Below are 20,874 nucleotides of genomic sequence, written 5' to 3'. Positions count from 1 at the left end.
TTAATTAATGGCAGCGAGAAGATCCTCGTCTTCTATAAGAGAAATTCTCCCCTGCCTGGCAACATTTCCCCGTTAAATTCCTCACGTTTCTACCATTTGGATCGTCCTTCCAAACTATTCTAAAGACAAGAAGAAAAAAACAGTCTATCCTACAAAAATGTTCGTTTCGAAAGATTCAAGAGAAACAGGAAAGGCGAAGAGGCAGATTGAGCGACGGAAAGAACGATTTGCAAATTCTCATTCCATTTCCAATCGTTCCACATTAATCCTATCAGAGAGAATTATAAAAAAAAAAAAAAAAATCAAAAAATCAAAAAAAGCGCGATTGATCCGAGAGAGACCCTGCGTGGAACGCCAACTATTATGTATACGCCAAATTTATTGATTTGTTGGCTGTAGAGTTTGTCGAGAGGATAATACACGAGTGTTCGCGCGAATCACCCTGTATAAGGCATTTTAAGCAATGCCTCATCCATATGTCGAAAGAACTCCCCTCTCTGGTGACGTAAGAAAATACACCGGCGCATCAACTGCACGCACCGGCCAACCCGCGAGGAATGAGTGCCGGCAAGGACGCGACGTTATTATGACGTCACGCCGTCAGACGAGAAGACGATAGGCAATAATGGGGGCGGAGAGGACGGGTGAAGAGCACGATAGAGAGAAGCTGCGGGGTGTACAGTAGCCATGACACCCGCTAGAAGGTACGGCTTGAAGAAGACGAGGGGGTGTCGACCACACTTGCGAGCCACCCACCCTCTCCCTCCGCACCGTTCCGAGCCGCGGGTGGGAGGGGAGGGAGGGTATTTTTCCATAATCAATAACATGCCTCTATTCTCGTCACACTAAGCGAACCGGATCTGCCCTCGTCACCACCTGCCTCTCCCTTTCTCTTCCTCAACCCCCTGCGTCCTCGACATCGCCAACCTGTCCAGGTGACAGTGGCGCTCAAAACACGCGCGGGGGAGAAGGGGGAATAAAATCTATAATAGTAAAGGTAATAAAGAAGTGAAACATAAAATAAAAACAGAGAAGCAAGATACAAAGTGAATGTTTTTATGTAGAATATGCGTGACGTAAAATTTGGACGTAAGAATGAAATAAAGTGTAAAATACAGAGAAAAAAATCATTTTGATTGGCTGCGGATATTGATCGCTAAAAACGGCCGAAGGAAGAGCGGGGTTGATGCGATTTGAGAAGCACTGATTAAAACGGTGGTTTAAGAGTGGCACGAGTGGCGAACGAAAGAGTTCATTAGAACCGGCGTCATGCGCACCCCTGGCATCCGCCGAATTCGTCGCCCCTCATCCCTACGCTGCGGAGCGTAAAAAACATGCGAGACATTCAACGCTCTCGGCTATTGTTCCACCTAAGCCAAGAGAGTAAATTTCAATTTTCAAAGTGAAGTAAGTAAAAATAAGTCGTACACCACATTTCCCTCCTAATTTATCATTTCTCGTTATTATATGATAACAAACGGCACGGCGCAGTCCTGTTGCGTGTTTATCAGGAGAATGGCGGCAGAGAAGGGGAAGATGACGACTGACGGCAGATAACAATAATATTCGTCATGACCGCGATAATTAATGCTCAGATCGTACGAGCGAAGCTAAGTTAAGGTGCACGCAGGTCGTGAACGTTCACATGCAACAACCCGAATGTTAAATTCAGTAAATTGCATATCAACGCTATAAATCAAACACGCTTCATATTTTAATTAACGATCTCCCAATTCCGAGTCATTTTAAATTTATAAATTTATAAATAGCGCCGCAATGACACCTTCGTGCAAAATAGAGCGAGAAAGGTAAACTGCCAAGCGCGCGCAAATTATCTCCTTCAGTTCTCAATTGTCAACTTCCGGCTTCGCGCGGCGAACAGATTATCTAGTCTATTTATACATGTCATCGGTCTCGATTAAGTCTCGATCGTGTCCCAACCCAGTTACGATAACTTCGCAACGCTGCGGGATATAGTCGCTGGTCAGTATTTGTCCGATCGTGTAACGTGCATGCGAGATATGTAATTGTGTAGCGCGAACAGGCTCGAGCTAAGTAAACTTTCGGAAGACCTCGTCGAGCAATTCCGCGGTCAATATTTCTGCACTCGCGGGTGTGATTTACCGATGACAACCGTGAGTGCATATGCAGGGGTGTTGACAAATAGTTTTACCACTCCTATCCTACCTTCTGTACCATTGTGAGTCTAAATATAAAGAAGAAAAACTCGGGAGCGAAAACAGACGTAGAGAAAAATAGAATGTCATTGAAAGTCGATAAATCTACTCGTTCAGTAGAATCAATTTCCTTCGTCATTCTTCAAATATATTTTCCAATTCTATTTAAGTCCGAAGTCAGTAATTAAAATAAAAATTGTTTCAAACTTATTATATTCTACTTTCCATCTTCCATCCTGCTTTTCATTTAAAATATCGCAAAGTTTTTCATTTCTTCGCGGACGTGAGTTCGAAACCTACCATCTGACAAATCTTTTTTGCTTAAAAGTTGCAATAACAAAGTTTTCTATTGTTATGACATACATTTCAACGTATTTCATTTAATTAAATCAACTAAATTAAATTTTAAAACAGATCTTCAAACGTAATTCTTTTTAGCTATTACAAAAAAAATTTGGTTAATTAATAATCCACATGTTTCCAATTTACAAATTGTAACGCATTGTACAAATTACATTGTAAACCCTGCATACTAAAGTTTAACATGACAAATCTTGAACATAGATCTTATCATGTTTGGTAATTCACTTAACAATCTCATATTAAAGTTTCTAGAAAAAATCAAACATGTACTGGACTACGTAACTGCGTACATGTATACATAGAAGAGACGGCAGACTTTTTATTCAGACTGCCAAATATAAAAATATATACATTTTATTTTTTCAGTATATACCTAAATATAAACCAGATTCAAAAAACACTAAAAAAAAAATTTTTTTTTAAATAAGCATATTGCGTAATCGACATATGCAGCCTTGCAATTATGATTCATATTTAGATGACATCATGCACATAAAAAGCATACACTATTGATAAAAGAACCACATGTGAGAAGTAATGCATTTTTTGACTGAATTAATATCGAATTAGATATTTAATGCGATAGTAATAAAAAAATTGCAATGAATGTCGCTATCCTGACACAAAAAAGCGCGGGAAATTCGGGATGGCTTCCGAAAAATCGCCGGCGTGGCACATGTGACTTATGATAAGTACTTCGTCGGGGATATTCCCGCGGGATCATCAATTTCAACGTCCACCTCCCGCACACACCCCCACAACCGTCTTCCGATTTCCTTCACCTACCGCCAGCTCGACCTCCTTTTTTCCCAGGAACTCCTTCAGAAAACCCATCCACCTCTGCGTGCTGCAATATTTCACGCGATGGCGAATGCATTTTTACGACGCACGCCGTCACAGCGGTGCCACAGACAAAATCGGAATTTTGTGAAACTTTATCCGAGAATATAACTACATAATTTTAAAACTGTTAGATCACAAAATTAATGAAACTATTTGTCAACATTCCTGCATATATATCTATAATATTGTCAATGAATTATATTCGAGTGCAGAATAAAAAATCATTAATTAGCACGAAAGATTAAATATTCGAATGATTGTCGAGACTATCGAGTCGAGATATTTTGCAATATCATCGAACAAACAGAAATCATAGAAAACACGTTATTCTAATGTAAGACTTAGAAATGGAAAAATAAAACATTGATAAAAATGTAGTTAGTTAAAAAAACAACTCTTTATCGATATATTTGAATAATTTTCCAAAGCAAACACAAAAGATTAAGTTGGAAAAATCACTCGTAAACGTCACGATGAATATGGAACGATTGTATGCATGTGTATATTATGTGCATGGCTGCATGCTTAAATAACAACGCCACGAAAAATTAAACAGATAAATCCACTCGTTTACGGGTTTAAAATGCAGATAGAATAGCCGACGCAGAGTCTATCGTGATGCTTTCCATCTTACTGCCGACTTGCAGCGAATAAGATTTAATCAGCGGAACTAGATTGATCAGAGGAAAAATTAGCATTGCTGGTAACCTCGGATAATTAGATGCTTTAAAGGTGTTGCCTTAAAAACGCAATAAGCAAGAAAAGAATTTTACGGAAAATAATTTTAAAATATCATGAATTGTTATAAACTATACCTCCTATTGCTGCCGAATTTTTTATGCTTATTATAATATCAGATTATTGCATGCACCAAATTCTGAAAAGCTTCAGTTTTATGCTCTTATAAAGAAACGTCTCTAATGTAATCAAGTATTGCATATAATATTAAAGCGACACGATTCTTTTACACAAAGATACTTTAGTTTCTGTTAGATGTTTGCAATTTTTCGAGTTACAGAAAATTTATTAGAGTATTAATCATTCATATTGCAATTTAATTTTAAGTTGAAATACAACATCGCAGTAACAACTCTGCAGAAAGGCACCGAACAAGTGCACTTTTGTGAAAATTTAAAGTGAGAGAAGTATTGTTAATATTTATAGAGAAAAGAGAGAGACGAAATATATATATATATATATATATATATATATAAATACGAGAATGTCCAAGAAAGTTTAGTGGGACAGAACAGACCCAGATGTGACATTTAATGACATTCCGCTGCTACTCACCGGACTCCGAGATAGATGGGCTGCCCGCAGACCTGTCGGAGTTCCTGGAGCTCCCGGTGGAACTAGTAGACGCCGTGCCTAGGGAGCATTCGGAAATGCTGCGCCGCTTGGATAGCATCGCAGCGGAGGCGGCGGCAGCGGCGGCCGCAGCGGTGGCGGATCCGGTCGGCGCGCTCGTGCTGAGCCCATGGAGGCCGTGAAGCGCGTGAAGGCCATTCAGGCTCGTCAGCTGCTCGAGCCGTCGTTTCAGGAACCTGTGCTCGCGCGACAACTGCTCCTTGTGTATGGCATGTTTGCGCTCGCGATCCTCCAGGCTCTGTAATTCAGTCGATATGATGTAACTCATGATTGTGATATGATTGTAATATACATATATTAATATTAACTCTTTCAATCTTTATCATATGTTAAAATGGAACGATATTCGCAATTATTTATATTTATTCATATATCGTCTCACTTTTAATTAATTTTTTTACACGTCAAACAACCTATATCCATTACTGTACACTAAGCTTTTTAATTTAATTGATTATTTGCAAAATATATTTTCGTCTTCTTTGTCCCGAGCCCTGACAATAGAATCGACGTCAGTTGATAATCGATTTCCTTTGTATTGTGTACGACGTGCCATTTCGTAACGCAACAACGAGCGCTTACCTAGAAGAGGCTGGCCAATTCCGGTGCAAATCGCCGAACGGGAAATGACCGAATGCAACTAATGCGTTTCCTACTGCGTAGTATTTGAAATGCATAGATTTGGCAGTTTTACAAATTGCATTTTAAAAGTTAAAAACTCAAGGTTTGAAAATTTAGAACTAGCACTCTTCAAAGAGAATATTTTTCCATTTCTATATTTTAATCTCAAACTTTTAGATTAAAAATTTTTTATATGTAAAATCAAAATTTTCCTGAAATTTAATAATTTATTAACTCTAATGTTATTGAAATGCTCACAGCTTATTCCTAAAAATTTCATATACAAATAATTTATATATTTTTGTATTAAAATTTTTTTCCGATAAGATGATAGTATGAAATCAACAGTGATTCAAGATATGTTGTGACACCAGAGTGGAAGTAGCAGGCGGCAGAATCACCTGATTGCAGATAAGAATTCCATGCGATAGGTAATGTGCGTGTGCATGTGTGCGTGTTGATGCCAGTGTGACTGGCATCATAGGAAAGTTCCTCTCTGGCTTCGTGCTTTCTATACGACTCGATATGAATTTACAACGGAGATAAAAGGAGGTTAAGGCAAGCGTGAGGCGGGGTGAAACCTCGTCGTAAAGCGCCGTAAATCGACCGACCTCAGGAGTGAGACTCAACTGACTCCTACTACTTACGATCAGTAGCCTCAAAATCGGCATCAAGATTGTTGCGATGCTTTGTATTACGTCGTTAATAAGAGATATATGTTAAATGATTTTTGTGCAGAGTTAAAAAACAGTAGTGAAAAAATGATAAATCTTAAATAATAATTATGACGAGGCTAAACGGCGAAGACGTCTACTAAGAGTGTGAAAAGAATCGCGAAGCGAAACAGGAAGAAAGGAGTTCAGAGGTGGACAAATGAAGAATTACCAGCAGCCAACCCCGCGAAATACAAGTCGCTTTGCACTCTTCAACCCCCCCCCCCCCTCCCCCGTCTCATTCCTTCCTCTATGCTTTGCTTCTTTGCGGAAGAGCTACCTCTGTGGAAACGACATTTCCGCGTCTCCCTCGCTTTCTTTTCCTGCTACTTTTTTTTTTTTGACTCATATCTATCTATTCACTAGTCTTTAATTCTTCATCTCCCATCCTCCCTTTCGCTGCTCGCGTTCCTTCTATTTTCATCGCAAGCGACGCCGCTATAATTAATCGGCTCTATTGTTCTCGACTCTATTGGACCGCGGGTAAAATATTGAATTCCGACAGTCTCAGTTTTGTTCAAACGCTCGTATAAAGTGAATACCTTCTTGTAACTAATTACATATCGCATTAGTAATAACGAGAGCATTAGCAATAAATATTCTATTCTACTATCTATTCTGTCTACTCTATTCTACAGTGTCACCTTTATCACGCCTGTAGATGCATCTTTAAACTAGGCGTAGCAACTTTTCTCCTCAAATGGCGGACGAGCGAACATTTTTCTCCTACCTAACGCAGGCACATAATGTACATAGATGCCCGCGGGTCAGATTGATGTACACGCTGAGTCTCCCACGCGGGCTATGCATGCACGAATGAACGGTGGATACGCACTGCTGCTCGCCACTCTACAAGGTGCTCCGAGTACAAACGCGTGGATCATAACAGATGATCAAGGGAATCGCATCGGTATAAAACAAATGGCTCAATTCTTTATGCGGCAAATTTATTTTATATTTCTATTATTTTTTTCATTTTTTAAATTTATTTTTAAGTTATTTTTAATTTATTTTTTTCGTCTCGTGTTAATCAGGACTTGTATCTCTCTTGTGATTTAATATTTCATAATTTTAAAGTCTATTACGTTATCGCGTTTGTTTCAGTATTTTTATTAAATCGCAAAAATTTGAAGAGAAATCCATTCCTCAAGAAAAAAAATCAAAATAAATCAAGTAAATAACAAAGAAGCCACACACTCAGATTACGTCAATCTCACGTGTGTACATTCGAAATACAGTAGTTGTGTAAGTGTATGAATGTAAATAGTGAGTACTTTAAGTATTTTTTACGAGAACGGTTGATGATGAGAATGGAAGACTCATATTGTTTGGCATCTCCATCACCTGTCAGAATCCGTGCACTTTTATCCGCGCCACCCTGTAGGCTCTACACCGACACGCACACGTGCTTGCTCGCTTAGTACGTACGCCATTGTCCCTGGCAGTCTGTAATTTACTAACTACGCGTCTATTGTGCGTCGCCACTCTGTTTGCTGCAACACCTTGCTCTGCTTTTCCCTACCGTCGCCCTTTCTCCCGTTTGTTCTTTCTGAACCCTGTTTCAACTGAAGAACAATAAATTCTTAATACGCCTCTCCTGCGTTATCTCTCAAATTTCGGATCACATTTTCTGGAGATAATCATTTTTCTTTCGCGGCGGACAATCTTGCATCATAAACTCTAAATTCCGGATCTAAGAGACCATTAGTTGTCGAGGATAAAAAGAATAATCTGTCTTCTTAAAATTTCTTTTACACGATTTCTGTTCATTCTTATCATCTGTTTTCTCTTTATTTCTTATATATAATTACACTTACCTTGATAAAACGCTTGGCCTTAGTCAAAAGGCCCAACGTGGTATGCCTCGAAGTTTCAGGCCCGAGTGGCACTAACAACTTCAGCTTCTCGAGACAAGTTCTAAGGTGGGCTCTCCTGCAAAAGAAAAAAAGCACCATCGTTATTGGAATTACATTTGTCATTCTCGCATTAATATTATAACTACATTCATTAACACTAAAATCAAACTACTTTTTTATGCACTATCCTATATCGTTCTTGAAAATCATCAATACATAAAACATTAAGAATGTCTTATCTTAAGATAATGTTTAATTACTGCGGAAAAGACAGAATCGAAAACAACGTTTCAACGGTGGCACACATTCCCGTGAAGATACGCAGTCTGTGCCGAACATGTGCCACTAGTGGCATTTAATTCTAAGTTTACGACCGGTTTATAGCCACTATTCTGGAAAATAAGGGCCGCGACGAATGAAAGAACCAAAGATCGCGAAGCTTCGAATTAAAATAAATGCACGCAAAAGTCAAATACCAAAATAAAATAAATACATAAAAAAATTGGAAAGAAAGAATAGAGAGAAAAAAATTGTTTCAAAAGAAAAACTGAGAAATTTCTTCCTGATGTGATAATTAAATTAGTTACTTTGATTAATAAAAATTATTTCAAAACTGCATAATTGTAATATCAGCTTCGACAAGTTTAATACCCAATTTATATTGTATCTTGCAATATAATCTAATATTTTATATATTTAAAAAATATATTAAAAACTTTTAATACAGTATTATTAAATCTTTAATCCTTCATTCTTAAATATAAAAAAATCTCACGATAATCCATCCTAAAATTGTTTTTATTATTACAACCCTAATTGTCGTATCAATTAAATATTTAGCTATCGAAAATTTTGCGACGTATCATCTCTGCTTCATAAAAATATGAAACTAAGATCGAAGTAAAGCCTTTAATTATTATACTTTAAAAATACATAGATTATTGATATAAATCCTCCAATATTTTACTGAATATCATCAAAAACTTTCTCCTCTCATGACATATGTGTGGAGAGAGCTTAAACTAACCCAAAGAGACCCATCAAGAGAGAGAGAGAGAAAGAGAGAGAGAAAGAGAGAGAGAGAGAGAGAGAGAGAGAGAGAGAGGAGGAGGAGGAGGAGGGAGAGAGAGAGAGACGACGCGTTTGCACGTACATTTTACGAGAAACAATAAGCCGGCTCTGGCTTAATGACGTCATCAAACGGTATTATACTCCGCGAGCCGCGAAGTGGACGTGTTTCAACCGTAAATAGACGCGTTTCTGTCTACGTGCCCTTATATCTATGTCTCCGGTCTAGGTAATATAACTCGACATACGTGGTGTCTCGGAAACCCTGAATATCCCTTCATCATAGCTTCTTCATAGTACAATGTTTTGTCAAAAATAAATAAAAGATGATCATGATTTAACGCATAACCTTTTCGATTAGAAATTAGAAAAGGGAAATAAACAATATAACAAATTCTAAACAGAAAATCTTCAAGTGTTCTTTATCTTACATTTCTATATCAAAGCAATGTACAACTCAATCGTATCATAAAACGAGCAATCGTCATAATTAAAATATCATCACCAAATCCGTATCTTCTTGCATAAATTGTTTTACAGAGCACTGCAGAGAGTTCCTGTCATTCCTGATGGCTTGGCAACATTTTTGCCATGTCAGAGAGTTAACGGCGGAAAGGTGGGAGGGGGAGAGAGGGGGAGGGACAAGTGATCCCTCAATCAATTGCAGCATGTGACAGCGGTATTATGAAATTCCGATAGCGGCTGCTCAGCGTGTACCCAGGGGTAACACTGATGAATAAATACTTCGCGCGGAATTCCCGCGTCGGAGTCGTCGGGTTAGTTCGGCAAAGATGCGGTTTAGGAAAGCGGGAGAGCGGGAACTGCACCGGAGATTGCCCTCAAAGAGAGAATGCCTTGTGATGCAACGTGCGCGAACGACAGTCGAATATTAGTTGGTAATTCGCCTGCAGATCGCCGAGCGGAAAACGATCGAAGGATGGCCCCGAAGTGGAAGCGAAAACCCATCCCTCCCCTCTTCTATTCCTCAACGTATAGAAATATCATCATCGAGTTGTCATATCGGTCTGTTACCTAGTACCGCGTAATATACTTCATTCTTGAAATAAAACAAAACACTCTTTTCGATCAAATCTGCGATTTGAGACATGAAAATTTGTAAAATTGCTCGATTTAGCTGCGAGAATAAACCGGTTGCCTCTGAAGCGACCTGTATAAAGCGTGAATAACGTCGTAAGTGCGTAGCCAAGCCTGGCGGGAGCAATGCCCGGCCATGAGTTAGATCGCTTTAACAGCCGCCTGTAAACAGCCTCGTAACTTTACGTCTCCTCCCGCTCCGATATCTTCCCCCTTCTCCCCTTTCGCCCGCCCGTCCCACTATATTGCTGCATCACCACCCCCTGTTGCACGTTCCTCTCTCATCCTCTACTTCACTCTCTAGCCTTGTCTCTCACTTTTATTCCCTCTCTTTCTCTTTTTCTCTCCCACTCTTTCTTCCCTATTCAATTTATATTTTTCTACCGCTTTCAAGTTATCTTGCTCTATTGTTTGCTGCAAAATTAATTACTAACAGTAGTTTCCCTACAATTGTGCCATCGCGCTGAGATTTAGATTATATTGTTAGCTGCTGCGTAATATATTATTTATTGCAACATTAAACCGTGTTTACTATTTTTAGAGAGATCTTGAATTTTAGAGCGCATAAATCTGTTGACCCAGTTCTTCTATTTCCATCAAAAAGTCCATCAAGTTTACCGTGTAATTAATAAATTTACTCGTAAATTAATCGTAAAATGTAAAAGAAAATGACAAAAATCTTTCTTTAGGACGCGTTAAAATTCTACACGTTTAGTCGAAAGTTGATATCCCTGATTAATTGGGCATTAAGCCCAAAGAGATCAGCCATTCAGGGAGATCGAGCTTTCGTTTGAGCGGCGACTCGGGATAGTTTAGCAATTCATTAGGACGGACACTCGAGAATCGAGACTTGGGCGAACTTGGACTTCCTTCAACTGGCGTCCACTCTATAGAGAGGTCGAATGGAGAGTGAGAGGAAGGAAGGGGGAGACGAGGGTCGAGGCATTACTGCAAAATACCGTTTGTAGACACAAGCGAAATGGGTCTGGCTTAATTAAACTGTATGCAGCTTCCCAAAACGAGATTCCATTTAAAGTTTGCCTCAAACCTCCTCACACAGCTCCTTTTCGTGGGGAAGGTCCATTCTCTCATCCACTACTCATCTTTGACCCTCCGTCAATCGCGCGGCAGTGTAGCAACTGCAACTATTTCTGCAATGTGACGTAGATAGACGTGTTCATAACTATTATTAGACTATTTCTTAATTGCGCTATTCTCGCCGTTTAATCCTTAATTGGTTAAATGTGGTATTGCGACAACTGTTTGAATGCAGTGTATGAAAATGTATTAAATAAGACATTTTAAAGTCGTGAGACGTCGTGTGTATCGGAAATTTATGAAAAGCTCGAAAGAAATTTTTTATATTCTAATAATTAAATATTGCATGCTCAGGTAACAAAAATCTGTTTATAAAAATACAATAATATAAATATATAAAAAGTAGAAGCATCCAATAAATACAATTGCGTGGGACACCCGATATAATCGTGGTATATGAACGCGCACCCACGCGGGTATTCACGCGGGCATGTATAGACGCATACGGACAATCGTGTAATACTGGTTTCGCTTAATTAAGCTGTGTCTAGTTGTGTCGAAATCCTTAGCGAGCGACAAAGGCGAGTCCGCACGTGCCTTCATTAAGACTCCCCAATTCAGAGTAGCAAACCCTGAGACTAACTATCTCGACCATGTGCCGCAGGGGTTTAAAGGGAAATGCGTCTTCTTCGGTATTGAGAACGTATTAACTTATCTCTCCTTTCTGCCCAAGCTAGATGTTTTCAAGTCAAACGCATCTAAATCTTTGTTCAAGTGTTAAACTTTCGTTTGTAACGACTGTTGATAAAAAAATTCAAATTGTTACGAAATATTTTAATCTTGTATAATCTGCTATTTATTATATATAATTTACCATATCTGTCAAACATTTGTAAACATAATTCTGGGAAATGTGTGAATATTTAGACATAATACATCCGACCCGAAAATATACCCGGAGATGGAAAGCATTAATGAATCCAGTACACATGCACAACTGTGTGAAATATTCTCATCCTAAGCTAATTTTACACTATTATGTATTTGTATCTATGAAGTAAAGGAAAGACGGAAATTGACAACAAATAGCAAATATTCCAACAAGAGCATTGGCCGACTGCCATCTTATTTTTAAAATCGATGGTGCAGGAGAATGTTATTCTCCTCTTCCTCCGTCCTCCCACGCTCGATGTATTCCCTCCCTTTCCTCTCTATATTCACGATTCCAGATCGCATCTCCCTCTGTGACTTGATCTTGACCTTTCGAACCCGCACGTGATTGCGCCAGCTATTTCTCCTCCAACCATTCTCGCGCTCTCTCGTGTTTTCTACTTCTCTTCCTTCTCTCTCTTCATATCTGCTAACTTTGCTACTTTCTACTTTTCCACTTTACGCTCCAATTTTATTTGTCTTTCGATGTTTTACTAATCAGTACTTTTTTTTCAATTTGAAAACAAAAATTGCTTAACTTTTCAAAGATAAGATCTCATTCCAATATTAAAAATAAAAAAATAAAAATTACAATACTCAAAATGTAAACATAGCTAATAGTTATATTTTGCTAAGCTTGACAGGTTTTTTTATGTTAATTTTATCAAACGCATCGATATGATTTTTAATTCAATTTTCAATAGATGATTCTTCGGCCGTGTCTTATTAAAATTTCTACCCCTTTCAAGGATGTTCTGGAAAACTTTGGAATTGGAATAAAAGCATTGACTGACGAGTCATTTCGCTTTCCCCGAATGCAAGGAAAACTTCGTTGCTCATGAAATTTGGGATCTCATAGTTACGTTCCTCCTTTCGCTCACCCTACTTCCTCCATAAAACTTTCATCGCGCCTTAAAATTTCGTTTGGAGTCCATCGAAAGGCTAGTGAACCGGAAAATTTCGCGGCCATCTTTCCCAACGATATTCCATACATTGCTCAACCTTTGAACTTTATTTTACTTTGAACGTAGAAAATGCAAACAAGTTACAACGATCAATTTGATTTTTTTTTTCCAAAGTAAGAGCTAACTCATTTGAACTTTGCAGCAAACAACATACATCCGCTTTGTTCCCATTTCTTGCACAGTCTCTCTTTCTCTTCGCACGGTTTCTCGCCAATGATAAAATCGCGCGCTTATCACCAGGATCCTTCATGACTTATTCAATGCGTGACTCGAGCGTAAAGCTTTCCCCACCCCCCACTCCGCCGATGCACCTATTTTCGTATCCCCACACTCTTCATTCTAGATCTTTCTCTTCTTAATATAAAGAAATGAATATAAGGCATAAAAGTAGAAATAAGAATAATAATATAATACAGAGCTATAATATAAAATTACCAAGCCTTTTCATTAGGTCGGCTCAGAAGTTATGAAAAGTTGTAAAAATTATACAGTTTCAAAATAATTTCTATTAATTAAAATTGTTATCTTCCCCCACTTCACCCCCATTTAGTATGTTCTTTCTGCGTGTTTTTTTTTTACAAGCTTTAAAGTACTAATTATCACATAAGATATTATTGTAAACTGTATATATATCGTAATAATAAAATCATAACATCTAATAAAGAATACGGCTAACGCCAAATGGTCGATTGTACATATATACAATATCCATGGACAATTTCCTCGACTTCGCTCGTGACTTGGGTCAGGTAAAAGGCGCAAAAGTGTACAGCCATCACGAATTACGATTACGAGTTGCACGACGAGACAGAATTTCACGAATATTTCCTGACTTTATAGAGATACGAAAAATAAAATAAGAATTGTATAAACCGTTCAAACATACTAATATCGAACATTTTGAATAACCCTTTGAGTCCTAGATTTAGATTGCTCTGTTAAAAAAAAATAATTTTTGTATTATAATGTACATTATTTATTATTATAATAAAACAATCATAAGATATAATTTTCGCAAAAATAAAACAAACATAAAATTTTATTTTATTTAAAGTGGATGCACCATCGGCACTCAAAAGGTTAATATTCTAAAGCAAGCGAGAAATATAATATAAAAATTACGGAGGTATTATCGTTGCCGTTATTATTGCATCGTCATTGCAACGGTATTTAACAAACAACTCTTTCGTAATTTTTTTCCCTTTTTTCTTCTTTTTCTTTTTTTCCTTTTTGCGCATATACGTTTCTGTATAAGCACACGTAATCTAACGTAACCTTTTACCGAGCACGTACTATGCTCTTTTCTGGAACGATACAGTTACTCGCTAGAGCACGTCCAACCGTTAGCCAGGCTCCGATAATCGTGTGTAGTGTGTCTATAGGTCGAACCAAGTCAAATGCAGCATTCGTTGCAGTCGAAAAAAAAAAATGACAATGAGCACTTTGACTCTTTCACGCTTCCCGCTTTTTCTATTGTACAATTTTATAGATATTTTCATATATTTAGCACAAAATCATTTATAGCTTCTAGAAATAAATAATAAATGTAAAACTAGGGCAAGAAATTCAGTACAATTTTAAAATATGATACTACATCTTATGATGCGGTATTATAAAAATGGTTATTATTTAAATTCGTAAATTTCCTATACATATTTAATGCGTCAGATATAAATCGTATTTTTTAATATTCCTAACAAAAATTTAACTTTAAAAGTTATTTTAGTATAATAAAATACGCAAAATTCTACACTATTGTGTAAAATAATGCGTAAAACAGTGAGAGAATAATGTCGATGGCAACCTAATCTCGTTGACTCGACGTGCGCATTTCGGTTTAACCTTTGAGTTACTGACGATTTCGCAAACCGGAGGGGACTGATCATCTAACGAACGAATGTGCGAGAGTACCGCTTTGGTTCACTTTCACCTGCACGGGTTCGATGCACTCCGCGACGCAATTGCAACGGCACAGTGTACACATCACGTTGGGCTACGTCCAACGGCATAGAACTTAGATGCTCATAAAATCGTAAAATCATCCAAGTTTCACGTTTAAATCTTTGAAAGATCTTTTTTCCAAATATATAGTGTATTCAATAAATCTACGTCACAATTGATGAAGAAGTATAACAGCAAGAGAAAAAAATAATTAATACTGTAAAAATATAATGCAATTTTTTCGTTCAAATAGTTTTGGAAAAAAATAATTTTTATTCAATATTTTTTTTGCAAATTTTCAAATTCGAAAATCTCATATTAATGTAAATTCAATAATTTTAAGATTTAAAAAAATGCGAAATATATGCATCTAGATAGAATTGAAAATCTCAAATTAAATTAGAACTTGTTGAGCAATATCATGCACAAGCTCAAAGCTTGAAATGTTCAAATACTGGAAAATTCCGAGTTATGATTTGATAGACGTCGTAAAAATCTGAGGAGAAAAAAAATAGAACGTCATGAAAAATTACGATATATTGCACCATTTCACAGAAAAAAAGGAAGAAAAGGAAAGAAAAGAAGTAGCGGAGACCGACACTCGGATACCAGTTGGCACGATCTATTGAACGCAATCTTTTCTAGGCACGACCTACACAACAGTTAGGAAGAAAAAAGAGGAAAAGACCAATTGCCATCTCGAATGCCGAGAATCCACACCGGAACAAGGAAAGGAAGGAAGCAAAAGACTCACGGTCATTGATCTTTTTTATGAAACGCGATAGGAAAACATTTATTTTCGATTCTAATATTGATTATTTTAAACAACTAAATCTTAATTCTCAATTAATAATGTGTGTACAAAAAGTCCATAATTAATAAAAGTTCAAAAATCTTTCAGATTTTGCCCCTTTGCTTTTTTTTATATTTGTTCTAAATAAATATAATATCAATTACTCTCTGAATATCTAAGATATTTAGAAATATAAAAATTATAAAATTTATATTTTTAATTGTTTATTCATTTTATGTACATACAGAAGCTCAAGCTTGCGGCAAAGAACAAGTTTTGAAATCAGAGAAACTCCGACATTTGGTTGCTTCTAAAATTATTACGAAAAAATTATTTAGGAATGCAATTCACACCCGATCTGTCAGCGTATCTTTTCTAATTTCTCCCCGAATTTCTTTCATATAGATTCTTTTCTAAGACGAATCTGCGGACAACGCGTGATCCCGACATTCCTGCTGGCTTCGCAAGACTCGCTTGATCGTTAAGGAAGCGAGCAGAAGGGCGGGAGGAAGAAAAGGAAGAAGGAGAATCCCCAAAGTGCACCTCCGCTCTAAATCCTGAGACTCCTGCCCCCATAGAATTAGGTGGAGGTCCTTCAGCACGGTGGAAGTTAGGTTTCCTTCCTGAAGGTCCAATCCCTTTCAGCAATAGGGATATATCCCCGAGGACGATGCCGTTCACATTGAGGTGAGGAGGAGGGATAGCATGATAAGGATGAGATGGTGGAGATAAGAGGGGAGAAAGGACTTTTACCCCGAATATACCCAAAGGGTAGCTGATCCCAAATGTCCCTAACGAGCACAATAGGTCAGGTATTGCGCAAGCTTTCGCTGACTCGACTCGGCACCTCTCGCACAAGCCGATTCAAATCGCTCGACCAGTTCTCGCCATGAAAAGCGCGCAGGACGAATCATATGATCCGATCGCCGCGGCCGGAATACGTCTGCTTACTGTCCGGCTACAATATAAAAGATATTTCATCTCAACTGGAGACTACTTTTGACGAATTAGGAATTTAGCAAAAGTGTAATGTTATGAAAAAGTAGACATAAAATTTTAAAAAAATTTGTTTTATTATATCCGCGCGAGTATCTTTTCCTCTTTGGCACAACTAAATAACTAATAAAAACAGACATCGTAAATATAATTTTTTTGCTTCAGATTGAACTGCTAAATACGTTGGAAAAGTCGTTGCAATCGCAGAACACCTTGTATATACAGTGAAGCGAATGTTCGATTTCCCTTCATCGCGTCCTCACTTCCGGATGGGAATGGAAGCGAGGTCGATCGAATTGGCTCTGACGCAAAGAACCAATACACGGAACTATTCCGGAATCGTAACAGCACGGACGACCTCCACCTTGAATCAGGAGCGCGATTCGCTTATCGAATTTGCCGTACCTGATCGATGATAAGCGCCGAATTATATACGATAATTGCACGAAAACATCGTATTTTTTTCCCAATGACTGATACAAATGATATCTTTTATTTGTTATTTCTGTTTATCAAAAATTCAATTAAGATAAAAATATTATTTACACGTTATGCAGTTTGTTTTTGTGTTCAGTGATCCGGGAAGATAAAGCAAAAAATTGGCGTGAAATAGCACGCGATAATAAACAGCAAATGTTAAACTATTATAGCATCATTATGAATATTCAACAGAAAATTATTTAAAGCATCATGAATATTGAATGTAAGTTATTACTAAAATATTATTGATGATCAATGTATACGATAATTTAAGCAATTTGAATATAAAATTAATCATTTAAATATTAAATACAAAATACGTTCGACAACTCGCAATTTTAATTTTACAAAATCTCTGATCAATTTTTTGAAATCAATTTTGCGTCAGAGAAATTGTGCGAAAGTTATAGTCACCGTGTATGTACTTATCCAATTTTTGATATATTACAGATACAAAATATTTAATTTTATAATTAAGTCTCAAATTAAAAATCTATTAACGTCTACAAAATTAATTTAAAAATGTGACTTGATTATTTAATTAAGTGTTATCATAATTTGCAAACTTCCCTCATATTTTTAATTATTTGAAAGTTGTTTAAAAAATTATTATATGAAAAATATAGATTGTATTAATTTTCAAATTTTGTTAAAGAAAAATACGTTTTAAATTGATAGAGAATTATTGTATGCAAATAAAGTCGTACATAAAAGACGACTCAATAACTCCGAACACACCCTGCACAATTCTAAGTATTAATTAAAAATGTCTAAAAAGAGATGCAATCTGTAATTGAAGGCTGTTAACGCATAATTAACGCCATGTTGTTATCCTCCCATTGTCGATGCCTTTCTCCACCTACCCTTCTTTCTACTTCATCCTCGCCCCTTCTCCCTTCCTCGTTCGACCACAAACCGATCCCCAATCACCGACCAAACCGTCAATATAGCTTCGGTCCCCCGAAAATTACGGGAAACCAGTCAGCGTGGAAATGTGTTCCCTTCGGTTTTTATTGTCTCTCTATCCCTCCCTACCTCCGCTCTTCTACCTATCCTCCTCTCATTCGCGTCGCGTCCAACAGGTATGCATTATTATTGCTGTAATAATTGTCTTGCTCTTGCAAGAATCGACCGCCTTTGTCAGAGATAAAATTATCTACTTCTAACAAAACTAACTCCCACCTGTACAAAATTCCATCAAAGAGACTATAATAATTTAAAATAATATGTACATTGGATATTGATATGAAATGACGGATATTCTGAAAGTTTCCGTTTACGAAAAACGGAAGCTAACTTTAAGTGGCTCCTTCAGTATCAATTTTTGCAAAATGTTTACAATTTTTTTCAAGTTGCAATTTATGAAAATGTAAATTAAAAAAATTAAAAAAAATTATTTCTTGTAGTCTTTTCTTTCTTAAAAAAGCTTTTTGTTGAATTGTGTCCAACATGACGCGGTCGTGACGAAGACCGATCCCTTTAATCTATTAGTGTTAAAAAAGAAGGAGTTAAAATAGTCAAAGATAAAAAAATACGGGTAATTAAAACGTTCACCATACACTCGACAGTTCTCAGCTTGCGTATCTATTTACAGCCGGTTTGGATACGATACTGATATTAGATCATACAAACGTAAAACTAAGCAAGCACTTTCAGTGAGACAGTGAACAGAATTTTAATCACTCGGGGATTGAAAAAACAAAGCAATTTTTTAGTACTCTTAATTTTCCGAATATTATAATAGAGATAAAAAATTTTTTTATTGACTTTAGTGTTTAGCACAAAATTTTTCGAAAGGTAAAGAAACGCAGATAGAATAATACAGTTCTCACGCATCGATTTAAATACTAAACACGATGCGTTCTTTACAGAAATGTTTTTATAAGCAACATATGTTGCACGCCTAGTGAATATCATTCTTACTGATAGTCAGTAAGAATATTAATTAACATCACAGTATCATAAAGTATTTTCAAATTTTGAATTTAAGGAATTTTTAGCCAGAAAAATATTTCTAATTTCTGCTTTGCAAAATGCAACATTAATTGAATATATATATGTGTGTGTGATTGTGTTATTGTTTCATATAATGTGTGCAGGCATGAATAAGCAGGAATGAGAATCACTGAGAAGAGCTCAAGGTGAACGAGCTTCAAAGTGGCAATGGTGAGACGTAGAGACAAGCGAAGGGTCCGCGAGCCCTATAACGCTCGCGTCGTTCTTGAAAAGCATGTGAAACTCTTCCACCCTCTGTTTTTCTTGTACAATTATGCGAGTCAAGTAAATTATTATTTGAAAATAATATTATTTCTACAAGTATATAATGCATAACAAATATCCAAAAAAATATATGAATATATATAAACAATATATAGTACATATGAAAAACAATATGTACCTTAAAAAATTCAATATTCTTCACATTTCTTATAATGTAAAGAATCAAAAATTGGAAAAATAAAAAAAATAATATCAAATTTTGTATATTAATATCGATTTTTCTCATGTCAACATATGATCCTTTCAATGTTTAAATTTATCTTACGTAAAAAAATAAAAAATTATTCTATTAATTTTCTATATTTTCATAAATTTGCTGAAAAATTGCAAACGTTTCGCAAAAACTGAAGCACACTTTTATAAAGGAACCACTTTACTTCAACATAACTTACATATATAATTTGGTTACTAAACAAGATGTTTGAGCTTTATAAGAATGCTTTAGAAAATTAAGTCTTTCGGAATCTATTCAATATACAATAATCCAATATATGTATAATGCTTTTAACCAAGGTCGGTCGATGCTCCGCGAACAACGTCTCTTGGCCTCCCCAACGTTAGAGAATGAAAGGAGATGCACAGGGTATACGCTCCGCCGAGTCGTCCTTGACCCCGAAGTCAACGCGCATCCTGCCCTGTGCATCTTGCGAAGGATATACCCCGCGTCTGCGTACACGTCAATTCTGATCACGTAAATTATTTTGCTTCCTTCTTCCTCTTTTACATCGCATCACTTGTCTTTTCGAAAGTACATTTAGTTCGTAAATTTCTACCCCAAAAAATGAAACTAAATTGACTATTGATGAATGAAGGAATTGATTCATCCTTCAAGATATATTAATCCTTATCAAATGCCAATGTTAATTTTTTCAATCGCCTTTCTTTTTTAGCTCTTTAAATTGCACACAAATAACACAAACATTTATCGGATCGAACCTTTGCTCTGTAAATACTTGAGCAATCGATATGATAGAATTTCTTTAAACAATCGGCGTGCTTATTTACGCGCCGAGGTCTTTAATTAACACTTACTCACCCCCTCTGTCCCTCTCATTGCATCCAAAATAAAGCAAGTTTATTTAACCGTTTGATCTCCATATATCTCCGCATTTACTTTAACTCCATTACTTCTGTTTGTTTTGTTTTCACATTTAATTCCTATATTAATTTTTAATTAATATTACAGTATATATAAATATTCCAAAAGTATTATTATTAAAATTAAGGATAGTATATCATTGACTTCCACATTCCGTTATTAAACATTGATTAATTAAAGAATATAAAACCCTTTCCGCATCTTCATAACTATAAAAAAATTAAAACTATAGACAACCGGGAAAG

At 36.5% G+C, this 20,874-nt stretch overlaps 1 protein-coding gene across 2 annotated transcripts in view; it reads right to left on the bottom strand.

The window, feature by feature from the left end:
- LOC105670956 (max dimerization protein 1) overlaps positions 1-20,874 on the bottom strand; it is a 43,169-nt gene that overhangs the window by 12,429 nt on the left and 9,866 nt on the right. For both annotated transcript variants that reach the window (XM_012364732.2, XM_012364739.2), the window contains exons 5-6: positions 7,906-8,020; positions 4,677-4,992 (exon numbers count right to left, since the gene is read on the bottom strand). In XM_012364732.2, the coding sequence (XP_012220155.1) occupies positions 4,677-4,992; positions 7,906-8,020 (431 nt within the window). The remainder of the gene's footprint in view (positions 1-4,676; positions 4,993-7,905; positions 8,021-20,874) is intronic.

The sequence above is a fragment of the Linepithema humile genome, chromosome 4 (genome assembly GCF_040581485.1).
Source record: "Linepithema humile isolate Giens D197 chromosome 4, Lhum_UNIL_v1.0, whole genome shotgun sequence".
NCBI lineage: Eukaryota > Metazoa > Arthropoda > Insecta > Hymenoptera > Formicidae > Linepithema > Linepithema humile.
Note: the sequence above shows the minus strand (reverse complement) of the source record. Positions and strands in the feature narration are given on the sequence as shown.